Source organism: Lytechinus variegatus, chromosome 10 (assembly GCF_018143015.1).
Source record: "Lytechinus variegatus isolate NC3 chromosome 10, Lvar_3.0, whole genome shotgun sequence".
NCBI lineage: Eukaryota > Metazoa > Echinodermata > Echinoidea > Temnopleuroida > Toxopneustidae > Lytechinus > Lytechinus variegatus.
Window position 1 is genome coordinate 27,954,756 of NC_054749.1, and position 15,914 is coordinate 27,970,669.

General features: G+C 37.5%; 2 protein-coding genes across 5 annotated transcripts in view; one reads left to right on the top strand and one right to left on the bottom strand.

Moving 5' to 3' along the window:
- LOC121422542 (pentatricopeptide repeat-containing protein 1, mitochondrial-like) lies at positions 1–12,645 on the bottom strand. Of its 4 annotated transcripts, none has more exons than XM_041617682.1 (10): positions 12,474–12,645; positions 10,368–10,657; positions 9,600–9,737; positions 8,734–8,874; positions 6,993–7,133; positions 6,306–6,488; positions 4,465–5,334; positions 3,285–3,401; positions 2,129–2,305; positions 1–933 (listed from the first exon to the last, which is right to left on the bottom strand). In XM_041617682.1, exons 2-10 carry the CDS (start codon positions 10,608–10,610, stop codon positions 766–768), a joined length of 2,178 nt encoding a protein of 725 aa, XP_041473616.1. In that variant the 5' UTR covers positions 10,611–10,657; positions 12,474–12,645; the 3' UTR covers positions 1–765. The 4 variants fall into 4 exon arrangements, with proteins under 4 accessions (XP_041473616.1, XP_041473617.1, XP_041473619.1 ...); XM_041617683.1 differs by lacking the exon at positions 12,474–12,645 and adding an exon at positions 12,176–12,248; XM_041617685.1 differs by lacking the exon at positions 12,474–12,645 and adding an exon at positions 12,176–12,195 and having other exon boundaries at positions 10,368–10,643.
- The window catches only part of LOC121422544 (GATOR complex protein NPRL3-like), an 18,047-nt gene continuing 14,475 nt past the window's right edge, over positions 12,343–15,914 (top strand). The window contains exons 1-4 of the mRNA XM_041617686.1: positions 12,343–12,531; positions 14,134–14,233; positions 15,253–15,388; positions 15,771–15,836. Of these exons, the coding sequence (XP_041473620.1) occupies positions 12,414–12,531; positions 14,134–14,233; positions 15,253–15,388; positions 15,771–15,836 (420 nt within the window). The 5' untranslated portion in view covers positions 12,343–12,413. The remainder of the gene's footprint in view (positions 12,532–14,133; positions 14,234–15,252; positions 15,389–15,770; positions 15,837–15,914) is intronic.

Sequence of the window (15,914 nt, forward strand, 5' to 3'; positions counted from 1 at the left end):
AGTAAAGGCTAAATCAATTTAAAATCGTAGGTAATCGTACGCTATGACATCATTACGACTAGATTTTAAATTGGCTTTTATTCTAAGGATGATAGCACAGTCACAGATTTGAACACAGGTATTCGTGCGATGATTTAGAACATGACACGGTAAGATATTCCAAGTCTCAATATTAGCATCAAATAAGGTGTGCAGTTGCCTTCATAGAGCTTAGTGATTGATAATGAGATTGATTTTAACATTTGTTTGCATTGATTATTGTGTATGATCGATCATAAAAATCTGCTCCATAATCAATTTCTATGTTTTATGTTACAAGAACCTAGCTTCATTTGGGCCAAGGATGCTTCTACAGGTGTCCGCTTTCATGAGGAGTGCATTATTATTTGCTGACCCCCATACTTTGTGAAAGCATTGGAAATACCTCTAATAGAAATTTATTCAGGAAAAAGCAAACTTGATGTACAGTACCCGCGAGCAATTCTTTGGCCAAGCTTGGCTTAGCCTCATGCAAACATGAGGCCAAAGGAAGTGATACAAGGACTTCATCACAAGGCCATTTCCAGAGGCATTATGTGATGTCTGCTAATCATAATTTTCATAAATACTTAGCAAAATTGGCATCCGAATGGCTTTAAATCCCCATGAAAACTGACACACATAAACTTTCATATAGGTCTACCAGTAAAACCAATGAATGCAGATTGGAGAATCTCTTTACTCTGTCCTTTATCAATACGGTCTGTATTTAAATTGAAGTCATTCCTACACTGCAGTTTCATGGAACTTGTAATCCTTTTCTCTTGTCCTGTATTTAGCCCAAGGGTGTTCTGGGACCTGGACTTTCATTCGCTCCAGCCATCGGTTATAAAAGCCCCTGAATTGATTCAGTTCTCTCTTATTGACAGGTCGACTTGATCTCGTCTGCCCAACCTGGGAAATTGAAAATAAAAATAAACTACATGTTTAACCAATCAATATTCTGAGAAATGATAATAAAACTAGTGGAATGCCTCTGGCCGTCTCACCTGCATCACGCGGTTTAATATAGCAGCAGTGCAGACTTTGAAAACTACTCTAACTCGCACAAGATCTTCAATGATACATGGTTACTCTTATGTCCACTTTTTATGAACTAGACCAATAAACTTACAGAGATATGATGGTTATTCAACAAAAACCCCAACATGGCCAAAGTTCATTGACCTTACATGACCTTTGACCTTGATCATGTGACCTGAAACTCGCACAGGACGTTCAGTGATACTTGATTACTCTTATGTCCAAGTTTCATGAATCAGATCCATAAACTTTCAAAGTTATGATGGTAATTCAACAGATACACCCAATTCGGCCAAAGTTCATTGACCTTTGACCTTGGTCATGTGACCTGAAATGCGCACAGGATGAACTTGATTACTCTAATGTCCAAGTTTAACGAACTAGACCAATAAACTTTCAAAGTTATGATGGTAATTCAACAGATACCCCCAATTCTGCCAAAGTTCATTGAACCTGAATGACCTTTGACCTTAATCATGAGACCTGTAACTTGCGCAAAATGTTCATTGATGCTTGATTACCATTATGTCCAAGTTTCATGAATCAGATCCATAAACTTTCAAAGTTATGATGGGAATTCAACAGATACCCTCAATTCGGCCAAAGTTCATTAACCCTAAATGACCTTTGACCTTAGTCATGTGACATAAAACCCATGCAGGATGATCAGTGATACTTGATTAACCTTATGTCCAAGTTTCATGACCTAGGTCCATATACTTTCTAAGTTATGTCATTTCAAAAACTTAACCTTAGGTTAAGATTTGATGTTGACACCACCGCCGCCATCTGAAAAGTGGCGCCTATAGTCTCACTCTGCTATGCAGGTGAGACAAAAAAATGTGCATCATTTTTAAATTACAGTATTCATCGTCTAAGAATTTCACTGAAATTTAAATGTGAAAATGTCACTAAATACACCAGACAGCCATGAGTCTTACCCTTTATTGGTAAATAAATGAATTTTACACAGGTTCTTAAACAACTCTGTAGAACTGGCCAATTTTTTTTTTTTTTAATACAGTTTAGTGAAGTACTTTGCTTAAAGTCAAAATAAAGAACAAACCTTGTTTTGTCCAAAAGCAGCAATTCTCTCAAGTTGTGTTAACACTCTCTCATTAGGCAGCACTTCTTGACTTTCCATGTGCTTCAAGACATCAATCAGGTATCGATAGTTCCTGTGTTTTTGGGTAGATCCGATCAGAGCACCATACAGATGACATGTTGGTCTGATCCCTGCCTCCTACACACAAATAATAAAAATAATATAAGGTTTATATGGCGCACGTATCCACCTTGATAGGTGCTCAAGGTACTCCTATATTACCCCGGCTTTAACTACATGTAGTCTACCAATTCTGGTGCTCACAGCGTTTTGAGGAATTACTTCCTGCAGGTACCCATTTAGCTCACCTACATGTAGGTCGAGTGCAGCACAACATCGATAAATTGCTGAAGGAAAACACGCCATGGCTGGGAATCGAACATGCAAACTTGCAAAGTCATATTCAAGCCAGCAAGATCATTCTTAACAGTGGTGCCCGAATGTTCTGGCCAGACAAGGTTTGGGGCAGTGGGCTATTGGATGATAACAATGGTATGACCATCCATCCTCTGTCTGCTGATACTCCAGCACCACTGTATCTAAATCCACAGATATATGGTGTGTTTTTTAGGAGACACTTCACCCAACAACCATAGTCAAATATAGAATATTGACAAGATAATACTTAAAAGTGGCACCCGAACGTCATGGCGAGATAAAGGTTTAAAGAAATGGCTTGACTCCCAATCTCTGTTTACTCATGACGTTCCAATGCCACTGTTTCTAAATTCAGAGATCATCTTTGTAATTCTTTTTAAATTGTGCAGGGCCCTCAGTGATAGCAATCTGTCAACTGAAGAGGCTATCCTCTTGAAATAAATAAATAAAGTTCCAAAATAGTCAATGAAATACGAAAGTGATGTGCCTGATGTGGTAAGACTACTACACCCACTGCCTATATCCTCCCCGATTCAGTGTGGCTTTTGGGGGAAAGAAAACTCCAGTGGACATTCATATCAGTAATAAGAAGATGGCGACTAAAGCAAGACGAGAGGGTACAGGAGGTGGGTACTCTAGCCACATCAGATGTATTGCTTATTACAATTACAGGCTATGTGACTACGCTGTGCCTTGTATGAACAAGCCTTCAATGTGCCCCAGTGCCACTCGGACTTACCTCCATCTCTTTCAGCAACTGGAAACCTTCTTCAGGTTGACCACATCCTGTAGCTAGGTTGACATACGTCCTCAGATTAGGATAAGCATTACCATCGCTGACATGCTTTAGAATAGCCTGAAATCATTACAGAAAATCCATTTTGGTTCTTTACTTCTCATGAGAAAATTCATTGAAATTACCCTTACAAAAACAAACTTCATGTTTTTTATGTATGTTTTCTGTAACAAAACAGAATTTCTGTTTTAGATCAAGTCTGAAACAGAATTGCCGGTTTCCAGACACGAAAAGAACACTTTTTAAATGGAGAATCACCGTCCCTACAGGGGACTATGCTGGCAGGAGATTCACTGTGGGGTAGAGCTTCTTGGATTTTAGTTTCTCTTTCACTTATGTTCATTATTGAGTACTCCCAATGCCTAACATTAACAAACTATATTGCACATTTGACATTGAACACAAAATCAGTATTACAAACAGAGGAATAGTTCCTCGGCTTTCATGGCCATGTTTTTAACCTGCCAAGAAGCACATTGATATCTAAAGATACCATATAAATGCCAATCTTTTTTTCTAATTCTATGTTTTGGCCTTTCAGGTATTATGGCAGAGGCGTAATTAGGTAATTGATATATCTTTTAACCATCTACAACAGCGCTTCTCAACGGGTGGACTGCGAGAAGCTCCAGAGGGAGATAAAAAATGGGGAAAAAAAACTATAGTACATTGCACAGACCTGTCCGAATATGTTACATCCGATCGTTCTACGTGGGTCAAACAAAACTAAAGCACACTAACGTCTCATGCATGTTGCAAAGCATGCACATGCATGCTATGACGGTTTCGATCTAACTTTGATGTGAACCTCTTGTGCATGCATGTTGTGTCTTTGATGTAGTTTATTGTCACCCATTTACCCAACCTTTGAGAATGCAGATTAGCTATCAGACTGTTTTGTTCCAAAGTGGTTCAGAGCTTTGTGTTCAAATTTCACGAAACTTTTTTCATTAAAATTGACATTTAAAAAAAAAATTTTGGTAGGTGGGCCTGAAATAAAATCTGAGAGTCAAAGTGGTCCTCCAGTAAAAAAAAATTGAGCAGCGCTGATCTACACTATCAATATTGTAAACTAAAAGGCAAATAAGTCAAATAGGTTTCTGCTTATAATGTGTATGCTTACCATTGCACCCTTCAGATCACCTCTTCTTGTCCTGCGTCTTATGAAAACATTATAGAAATCAATGTCCACCTTCAAGTTGCGTTCCTTGACATATTCTAAGAGTTGATTCTCTTCCTGTTTCTTTCCTGGAAGAATCTCTGCAAGGAGTGAGAGACTTTTAACATCTGGCTTCACATTCTTAGCTTCCATGTTCTCAAGAAGTCCCTGAGGTCCTCCCAACAGTGCAAGTCTATCAGCAGGATTGTCTATCTTTGCAAGAGACTGGACATTGCTGAAATCAGAAGAGACATCCAGGAGATTTGGCAAGTTGGTCAACGTAACACTTGCACTTGTCCTATCCAGACTTGATGTGTAAGTCCTTGGCATTAAGGAGTTAGAAGTTTGCACAGACAGATCCACAACAGAAGTGTTTAGACCTTGCTCATCAGTGTCCCACCAGTGTGTCTTCGAATCTGCTTCAGGGGAATGACCTTGATGATTCATTTGAATGCTTCCATGATCTACCTTTTCTGGACCACCAGAGGATTCCATAAATGCAGGAACTTTCATTGTCAGATCATCTTCCATTCCTTCCAGATATCCATCGTCAACCTGCAGTGGTTCAACCTCGATCATCTCTGCCTTCTTGCCAGTCAACAGAGGAACTGCCGGAGCCTTCTTTTGCTGCCTGTCTGCCTTTCTACGTCGATCCTTGGCCCTACCCTCTGTCAGCAATGCAGGAGTCTGCTGTGCCTTCAGTGTAACACTTCGCAGGAGAATCCTGTTGGCCACCTCTATGTCTCCGACACTACAGTCTCTTGTGATGCGTAGAAGCAGGTTATAGGTGTAGATATCTGGTTTGATGCCCTGTGCCATCATCTGCCTCCAAGCCTATAATACACATTAAAGAAGTAAGTCATTCAAAGAAATTAAAACAAAGCAAATGTTTCACAAAGTGTCTGATCAGTGACTTACACCAACAAATTTGCTCCTGGCCAATCAGATAAAAGAATCTCAGTGGCTTAGTGGTTAGTGATAACCACTGAAATCACAGTCGAATTGTAGTATTTAATGCATTGATATCATAGAAGACTAATGCATGTCCCCTAAAAATGGCCAGACAAAAGTTGTGATGCATAGTAGCTTGCACAAGTCCTTTTGAACCTCCCCCATCACACATGAAACACATCTTAATAAATTTTTTTTTTAGTTTGTTCACATTTTTAAGTTCTTATTTTACTTGTTGATGATCAATCCACTTTCTTACATTTACTATTTTGTTATATTCTTATATATTATCAATTAATTTTGGTTTTACTATATGTTGCCAGATAATGTTGCAATGTGGTTTTACATGTAAATCATCTTTGTTATACATGCAGTATCATTTCTACGGCGGTCATCCAAACTGTTGTATCAGATAAGACATTCCAGAGAAAATCAACTTCAAATTTTACTATAATTTCCACACTTTGGTCCCAAGCCTTACAAGATTTCCATTGCTAGAAAAATACATGGTTGGAAAGATCAAGACAATTGCTTGACACTGGTATCTTGACGTATTGGTATCTTTACAAAAACCAAGAATCAGTTAAGAGCTACATGCTTGTAACTTCAGTTTGAGCGGTTAGGGTTTTCCCTATACAAATACACCAAAGGGAATACAACAAGAAACTATAAAATGAATTGCTGTTGTCTAAAAATTAAATTATGTACAGAGTAGGGCTTGTACTTTTCTTTTCTGCAAAATCTCAAAATCTATTTTTTGACCAAAAGTGAATGTTCGGATGAAGGATTTTATGTAATCATTCTACTTTGAAAGTGAAAAATTCAGTTGGATTCAATTCAAAATAAAACCTCACCTCAATGGCATAGAGGAAACCAGCTTCTTTGTCTTCAGCACAAGCAAAGAGAAGGAAAGCAAAGCTCTTGGGCATCAACTGTACCCCAGACTCAACCAGGTGTCGAAACAGTTTAAAGGTCATTTCAAGGTCACCACACTTTGCATAGGCTTTCATCATGGAGTGGTGTGTTATTAGATTCACCTTTGAATATAATCAAGGAATAAACAAATAAAATATTTAGATCAGCTTTATTACATTTTTAGACATATCAACCATGCAAAAGCATGAATAATCTCTCTTATCCTACCGGGTACCCATTCACCTCACCTAGGTCGAGTGCAACACAATGTGGATAAATTTCTTGCGGAAGGGATTTACGCCATGACTAGGATTCCAACCCACGACCCTCTGCTTCAAAGTCCAGAGACTAATCCACTGGGCCACAATGCTCCTTATGTGATAAGTATGCAGTGACCATTAGAACTGCGCTTCTCAGCTAATCAAAATCAAGGAAAGATGTCAACTAATAACTTGTCCAATGTGGAAATATTGATGAAACACCCCCCTCCAATTCTCTTCATAAATTAAGGCTATAAACAAAATTTGGTCCAAAGTAGAAAAATATGCTCAGAAACAATAAAGGACATAAATTTTTTTCATTTTTAAAAGACACTTTTTGAGGGTTATAATAGAGAAAAGAATTACCTTCACAGATTTCTCCAGAAGATGTTGGTGTAGTTTCTTTAGTCTTGTCACACCGTCTGTCCGTTTCCATGGTGATTCCGAGCATGCGTTAAACAGTGATGTGTATGTCACACTACTCGGTTCAAGACCTCTCTCTTTCATCTATGAAAATGATTGTGATTAATAGAATCAATCTGATTGTATCAGGAAATATATAATCTCCAAAAAATACATTTTACATGACCATCTTTTTAGCATAGACAAGGGAAAATAAGTTTCATGTAGGAGGCTTATTTTTCCTACGACTTTTAATAATAATATGGACCCTTCATGTAGCACAGCTATTATATTAATATACATGTTCTCTACTGTGCTTAACAGTTGTTAACATAATTCTACCCTGGCTGTAGCCGAGCCGCCATATAGGCGCGGAGGCATTCAAGGAATTTCTTCCTACCGGGTACCCATTCACTTCATCCGGGATGAGTGCAGCACAATGTGGGCAAATTTCTTGCTGAAGAAAAACACACCAAGGTTGGGATTTGAACCCACCTCCCTTTGAGTGAAAGATAAGAGTTGTAACCATTACACCATGACGCCCCAAGTTTGATCAAACATTAGTTTTTTTTTATTGAAATAAATGTTACAGATACTCGGGCAATTTCATTCATACTCTCCTATTTCTAGGCTTGCCTTCTTCATCCGAAGGATGATACTTGTTGATAGAATCACATTAATGTATCAAGAATTTTTACTCTTCAAAAGAGAAATTCAAATGAATACATACTTTTCAGAATATACTGGGGCAGGAGGGGGGGGGGGGAATAGTATTCAGATTTTGAATGAAACATTTTTTTTTCCTAATACAAGTTCTGCAATCCAATGTCTCTATACTCTTATATTCAATGAAAATATGTTTTTGTTCCAATAAATCTGAAGTATCTGAGTAATAACTGCTGAAGTTTATGGCTTGCACTTCTAAAAGCATACAAAAAATAAAAAATAAACAGGCCCTAAAGAAACAAACAGCTCAATTTTGTTTCTGATACACTTAATTAAGAGAGAATTGCTAATCAAATGAAAAGGATAGCTGGTTTAACTTGCATGGCAGTTGTTATCATAAAACATAATAGAATTTTAAATAACCAATACCGTAAGGGCACTAGTATTCAACCTGTTTGGAGAGTTTCCTCAAATATATAGAAATATGGAATTTACCTTAATTTCAGACCCGTCTTATTTCCAAGAGCAAATGCTGGTTATTCTTTTTGCGTTATTTTTTTCTTCAAAGCGTCGACTGTGTATGCGGGCAATCGAATTATACGATGATGGTTTTTGGCACTAGTATTCAATCCGTCGGCACTGGTATTCAACCTAGCGATGAAAGATGGCCCTGTCTCTCAATCTGCCCTTGTCCCATCCGACTATGGACTAGACCATTTGAGATGAGAACAGGGGATAAGTCAAAGCCAGAGACTTACAAAGATCTAGTTTAGCAATCTCAACCATTTTGAGATTCGCTATCTATCATCACTAGGTTGAATACTAGTGCAATTCAGTGCAAAAGGTCATCGCCGCATAGTTTGATCCTCCGTGCATAGTCGACAGATTGATAAAGAAAATACCGACAACAGAATACCCTGGAAATAACTAAGGTATGAAATTAAGATTAATTCCCTATTTCTAAATATTTGGGGGAATTTGTCCAAATCTTTGAATTATGCCGGGTTTAATACTAGTACCCATACGGTAATCGTCCTACCCTGTTGTATAATTTGAAAGCCTTGTCTGTATAGCCAGCTCTTCCACAAGCACCAATCAGGATATTATAGTTATACTCTGTAGGGAACACTTTGGCTTCTTTCAACATTGTCACTTCCAGCATCTCAATAGCTTCAGATAACTAGAAAAAAATGATTGAAAAACAGAAGATTCAATCAAATTTCATTGACCATTAATTCAATATAATTACCATACCATTAAAAATGTCAAAATATTATAACAGAAAAGAAGTTATACAAAACATATGAAAAGTCTCAAATCATATGCAAGTTACAAGCTACATATCATGGTCAGGACTGCTTTATATAATCAAGGAATATTTGGAGGGCCCAGATTCGAACTGCAAAACATGTATTGAAAAAACAATATGATTTGAGCACTTCACAGTATCTAGTACTATCATCTACAAATAAACGTTGAAGACCACCTGAAAATTTGTGGGTACATTAATACACTTCAGAATATGTTCATTTGGCCTACACAATACATTGTAAATAAGTTGCTTTTTGATTATACTTAAGCAGCAGTGTTTCATTGCAGTCATACCAAATTCCTGATTGATTAGTCCATGCAAAAGAGAGAATTAAGATGAAGGCTTTGAGAAGGAATATGTTGCAAGAAACTATTAAAATCTCTGACTGATTACAATGCCCTAAGACAAAGTTTGTCTTGTAATAGATTTTTGAACATGTTTGATGCAAATGAAATATGCTCCAAAAGAGTAGAAAATGTAAATCACCTATTACCCCTAAAATTGTTTTAAGTAAGGTAAATGTACAACCAATTTGGAAGCAAACTAAAAATCTAAACTTCTTTCTCTTTTTATTGTATTTTGATAAAATATACCTTATCTTGCTTGACAAGTTTTTTCATCTGATTTCCATACCAAATAGGAGTATTCCTTTTAACACGAGGTTTAACCCATTCATCACCCAGCTCAGCTTCTTCAAGTTCCTCAATAAGATCTGATCCAAGTGGTTGAAACTGCAGAGGAAACAAATGAATAATGGCAAGTGCCAGTTACACAAACCTTATTTATTGATTGTAGGGCTGGTTTTCATTCGTAAGTACAGTGACCATTATGTGCAATCAAGCTTACAAATAAACTGTATGATCAATCACATTGGTTGTGTGTTACAGGACCTTGATTTAAATAGCGAGTTGTGTCAATATTGTAACAGAATTATAATTATAAAAAAAACACTATTACTTTGGAAATACAAAATTTATCTATTTTTTTTCCTGTTCTAAGTAGTTTTCCCTATCAAATTCACTGCATTTTTACGAGATAGACCATAAGTATTCAAATTATTTTTTAAGTAGAAGTGACAAATTAGTATCATCGTTTTTCTCATGACCAAAATTGTTCAAGAAACTCTTGAATCAGGGATCAATAATGATGCTGACACATTTCCCATAGAGTGGCCATACAAGTCGAAAACAGCCATTTTAACAATCATATCAAATGATTGTACTGATGATTTGTAAAGATTCAACTCGCCCTTCAGGCACCGAAGGAAAATATGATAACAGGATTCCTGGGTTATCCTCCTCAATTTCTCATGCACTCTGGCAATATAAAGGAGGATTCTCACGGAGTGGTTGTAAGATTACCTTATGTTTAAACTTGGTAGAAAGTCTCCCAAATGTTTGTTCTTCCGCTTCTCCAAGATCCAGTTCTTCATTTTCTCCTCCATCTTTGCCCGGGTCCTCTTCTGATCTCAAACTTTCTGAGGAATGTTGTGATGATAGCAATCTACTCTGGAGGACTAGTCGTGGCCTACGACCCCAAGATTCCTGACAGACTCTAGGAAACATCCATAGACGATGAGAGGTCTGCTTCAGAGCATGGGCCATTTTGCTTCTCCCAAAACCATCTGCTTCTACAGACTTGAGAACAAGGGCTAAATGAACACCAACAAGTAGGGGGGAGGTGGGGTAGAAGACGAATAGAAGAGTTCCTAAGTTAATCAGTATGCATATGTTCAGCAATTAAGAGTACTTCTCTGATGTGACTGGAACTTCTTTAGAATAACATTCCCACCATCATCATCAAGAATGCTAGGGCTCATTTCATAACAAGATGAGCGATATGTAGGAACGTCCTGGGAGTCTGGGACCATTTTTCCGAGATTGAAGACTGGCGACAAATGGCACTTTCTGTTTCACGAAGGCAATTTCGTTTTCCAAGTGGTTCTCGACATCGTTTGATATTGATAGTATTGGAAATATTTAGTCTTCATCGTCACCTGAACCTTTTATTTTGGAATGACGACTTTTCATACAATCATATATTTCAATAAATGGAGATCAAACGTTTTATTTATTACTGATTGTAGAATTGATGTATGGAGCTCACTTTATGAGGTACATATAAAAAAGAAAAAAACTTTAAAGATTCACAATTGCCTTTGTGAAACGGAAAGCGCTGATGTCGCCAATATTCCTATCTCAGACGAATGGTCCAGTCAGTAGAGGTGCACGGCCAATATTGGAGACTGTCTCCCATGAGAGAGATTATCTCCAATATCAGAGACTTTCATAAAGAATTTTGGTATCCAATTTCAGAGTCTCCAGTTTTGGAGACCAATTTTCTTTGTTTACATTTGCCTAAATTGGCGGCAAATAAAAATGTGATAAGCAGATTCCTCATGAAATATTACCCCTTTTCACCGTCTACTTTAAAAATTCACCGTCTACTTTTGTTTTTATAAGGATTTTTGTTGTCATCCACACACAAAACAAATGGGCTTCTGACCTCGGTGGGACAAAAGTTTGGGTGGAAAAAATCATACTTTTGTTGGTGTTGTTTCTTTTGCAAAGTCTCCAATATGGGAGATTGTCTCCCTTATTGGAGAGTCTCCCATATTGGCCGTGCGCCTCTACTGCCAGTAGGACGTTCTTAAAGCTAAGCTTAGTTCTAACGTATCGCTCATCTCGTCATGAAACACGCCCCAGCAAGACAACACTTTAACAGCTCGCTAAAAATCATCTCAAATCGGTTTTCGGAAAACTGTAAACTGATTTGAGACGATTTTTAGCGAGCTGTAATAAAAGTGTCTTCTTGCTGGCGCCTGTTTCATGATTTCTCTCAATTCAATATTCTCTGCATTTTTCGTGTAAAAACCCCTGACACTAGCGCTCAGCAAAAGTTACAAGAAAAGAAACAATAATTTTCAGAATACGGATTTCATTGTAACTCTGAAGATACAGGAATATTGCTCTTTTCCAACACAAAAACACACGTTTGGGACTTAGGTTAGCAGTAAGTTCAGATCGTGGAGTCAAGAAATACCACATTAAATTATTAATGAAATGTTTCATAAATGACAAAAACATTTTCATGAAATACTTATGACAAAATGAAGAATGGTGTGCAAGCCAGAAGAAATATCCTATTCTACGCCACGCCTATTTTATACCTCGTCAAAAATTTGTTTAACTCGAAAGATCCCGATCTTTTTTCACAGCTAGCTTCGTTGGTGTTTGCACGTGCTGCATGCATGCGGCGGCGCGGCCGCGCCGGGCGCCGGCCCGCTCCGGCCGGCGCGGCCGGATATCGGATCGGAGAGCTCACATGCACAGCCGGCATATAATATACGGTAACGCAAGCGCAAGACAGTTTTGATCAAAATTGTGCGGAAAGCATACAACTGAAAAATGTCATCAAAAGTCACTCCTTTAAGTATAATATTGGTATCATCCGGATCAAAGGGTTACCGGTTGTTATTTAGATATCCATTTCAAGCAGAAAAACAGCAAGAATTAGTTAAACGAGGTAAGTGAAAAAAAACCAAGCTCCCATCTCAGCTGAGCTAAGTCCCACTCGTTGAAATCTAGGTCGGTTAAATAAGACTGAAGGGGGGGGGGGTGAAGGAAGGAGAAAGAAAGCAAGCAAGCAAGGAAATAAATTAAGAAAGAAAGAAACTTATTAAAAGAAGTAAAAGAAGGGAGGAAGAAAAGAAAGAAAGAAAGAGAAAAGAAAGAAAGGAAGGAAGGAAAGAAAGAAAGAATGGAAGGAAGGAAAGAAAGAAAGAAAAGGAAGGCACTTGAACAAGGCCCAGGGAAGGATGGAAGGAAATAAAGAAAGGCTATAACCTAATGAAAGTTACAGAAATTCCATAAACATATTTTCTGAAAAAGTAGCAAAATAGGTCATGTTTACGTGCTGCAAGATACAGAGACGAAACAGGATTTCACTCAGCTGTAGCTGTACAGGCATGACAGGTATGTCGCAAGCTACACACAAAGTATACTCATCTAGAACCCAGGGAGCTCCGGCCTGCGAAGCGGGTTGGCGGGAGCCCAGGACTCATCCGTGTAAATATTAGGTAGAGGGTACTCTCCAAAATGACATAAAATGGGGTCGCAATAGCATTCCAAATGAAAGGGGGAAAAATTGCACACTTACCTCAATAATATGAATGAATTTTTATCGTGACACAGAATCCTGACATCGAGGCACAATGTGTGGACCCTCCAAAAAAAGAAAAGTTCTGTCTGGTTCATTCTCCTTTCAAAATTGAAAACAAAATGGCCGATCGATACAGAGAACGATTGCGACATAGAGGTCTAACTTTTCCTTTTTTGAGGGTCCAGTTTGTGCCTCAATGTCAGGATTCTGTGTGACGATAGACCTTCATCCAGATAATCGAGGTAAGTGCATAATTTATTTTTTCCCCTTTTATTTAGAGTGCTATTGCGACCCCATTCTACCCCATTTTGGAGAGCTTCCATGTCTGTCTAATATTACACGGACAAGTCCTTGGCTCCCTGGGTTAACTTAGATTGTGTGTAAACTAACATTGCTGCGTGTGAGCAAACATCCATGAAAATTCATGAAATTCATAATGCAAGCCTTTATCTATATGCACTGTGCTGACTTTTGACAGCCACAAAGAATCTTCAACAAATAAGTTATCAAATGCGGAACCCCCATCCCAAAAATAATGAGAAAAGAATGTTAGGAAACTTGAAATAAGCTATTAAAATCTTCGAAGGAAGGCAGGAAGGAGAGAAAGAAAGAAAAATCTATGTATCTATCTTCTTAATCTTTCGATGGATTTTCCTCAAACCATCACCAATTTATATTATTATTTTTTTCTGGTATTTTTAAAACATATTTTTCTTCAGGGAAAGCTTCCCTTTTAATTGTAAGCACTTAGTCATATCACCCGGGATGTTATGTCCAGGCTGCTGCCAGCGCCAGCTGACACTCCAAAACTTCCATGTTGCGTATTCCTCAGAGTCAGATATTTCAGAAGTTCAGTACCCCCTGCGACCTAGCATGTTAAGATAAAGTTGACAATGTTTGGACAATTATTAACTTGTTTTTTCTTGATCTTGTGAATAAATGCTTGATTTGTTTATACACCCCCAGATCTGTCAGATAATCCATTTGCACTTCAGACCCCCGAGGATGATCCGTATTCCATCTCAACTAATCAATCATCTACGAGACAGTCGTGTATTATATCTGGGTAGGTTTTCTTTGTTTTCTATTTTGGTTTGTTTCAGGTGGGGGCTTATTTTCTTACTTCTGCTCATATATATATATATTATATATCATTTTTTATCACATCCAATGGCAAATTTTGGGTGGCATTTTAGAACTCGACATTGCATTTTTACATAAGGGACAACTGAATTGTGCGTTTTCTTATGAATTTCTTAACACAGCTATTAAATTGAGGCAGGATGGGGGGGGGGGGATGATAAGGTGCAAGATACGACCGCGAGGTTAACACATTCTGATGAAAGACTTCAATTAGTGCTTGCTAAGTGTATGACTGAGCCATCTCCCCACCTCATATTATTCTTTCTTCATTTATTTGTATAACTTTAAAATCAGAGGGTATTTGCCTCCTTGCTCCTCACTCTTGTAGAGCCTCCCACACAAATAAATCTTATACAAATGTATGTGCATTTTATCAAGAGAGTTCCTTATCCAGGGTGTGAGTGATCCCTAATGAAAATAAGTTGAAATCAGCTAAGAAGCTAAACTGTCACACCCACAGGGGTGTTTCATATAGCTGTTTATTAGTTAATAGCGATTATGAATGACTGGGGATCTTTTCTTCAGGAATAATTCAACACCAATGAAAAGCAGATGTATATAATTTACCACAAGAAAGGATCACCAGTTGTTTGTAAAGTCGCACAAGACTTACAAACAGCTTTATCAAACACCCATCTAGTCTACCTATCTTTGACAGTTTATCACACTCATTCCCTGCAAAGAGGACAGTCAATTATTATTATTATCATTTTTTTTGGGGGGGTCTAAAGTATTACAATACAACTTGACCAAGTATATTTTAGATGAAATATGACCGCTGTAAGATGCAATTAAACAATCTAATAGCTTTTGGACAAGTATTTCCAATTAATATCCAGTTTGTGCACTACCAACTAAAAGAGACAAAGTGATCATAGCTCAGCTGCTTGGTAATGATCCAAGTCATATTGTTAGTTTTATGTTTTTCAACTGTACTTTCAGTGAGCTAGACAACGTTCTGGCCAACATCCTTACACCAAGTAACACAGATCTGTGTGACCAGAGGTTTGAAGTCACAGTAGATGATGTCAAGTTCGTTGGCCATCCACTTCTAGTACAAGATGTCAATGCAAAATGGGTAAGTTCTACCTTTTATTTTTGTTCCATATGATAGTACACTCTAGTCTCACTAGGAGGCAACATTTGCAAGAATGAAATGACTATTCATTTTTATTCAAAATATATTCTAAATAATATGGCATTCCATTTGCTTTTTGAATATTCATTTCAACTTGAGAGCCTTGCTCAGATCCTCATTATATTGAGTTGCAGTCAAAGAGGATAAAGCTCTTTACCTCTATTCTGAATGGTGCCTCAACTGTATTTTAGTCATTAAAGTTGATTAGTTTAACAAAAAATAGTTAATATTTGTTTAAAATTTGTACAATACTTTAAAATTTGTACATTTGCTTTATATTCAACATATATTTTTAATGAGAAATTTGGTGAATTTTTTGTAGAGAGACGATTCATCTACAAGGGAAGGATCAACAATTAACCTGTTCAATGTGGTTTTTGTCTTACAGGTAAGTGAAACACTTTTCAAACATCCATATACCCATAATCCCCCACCCCACCAGGGTAATGGGTGATTTCAAGTTTGC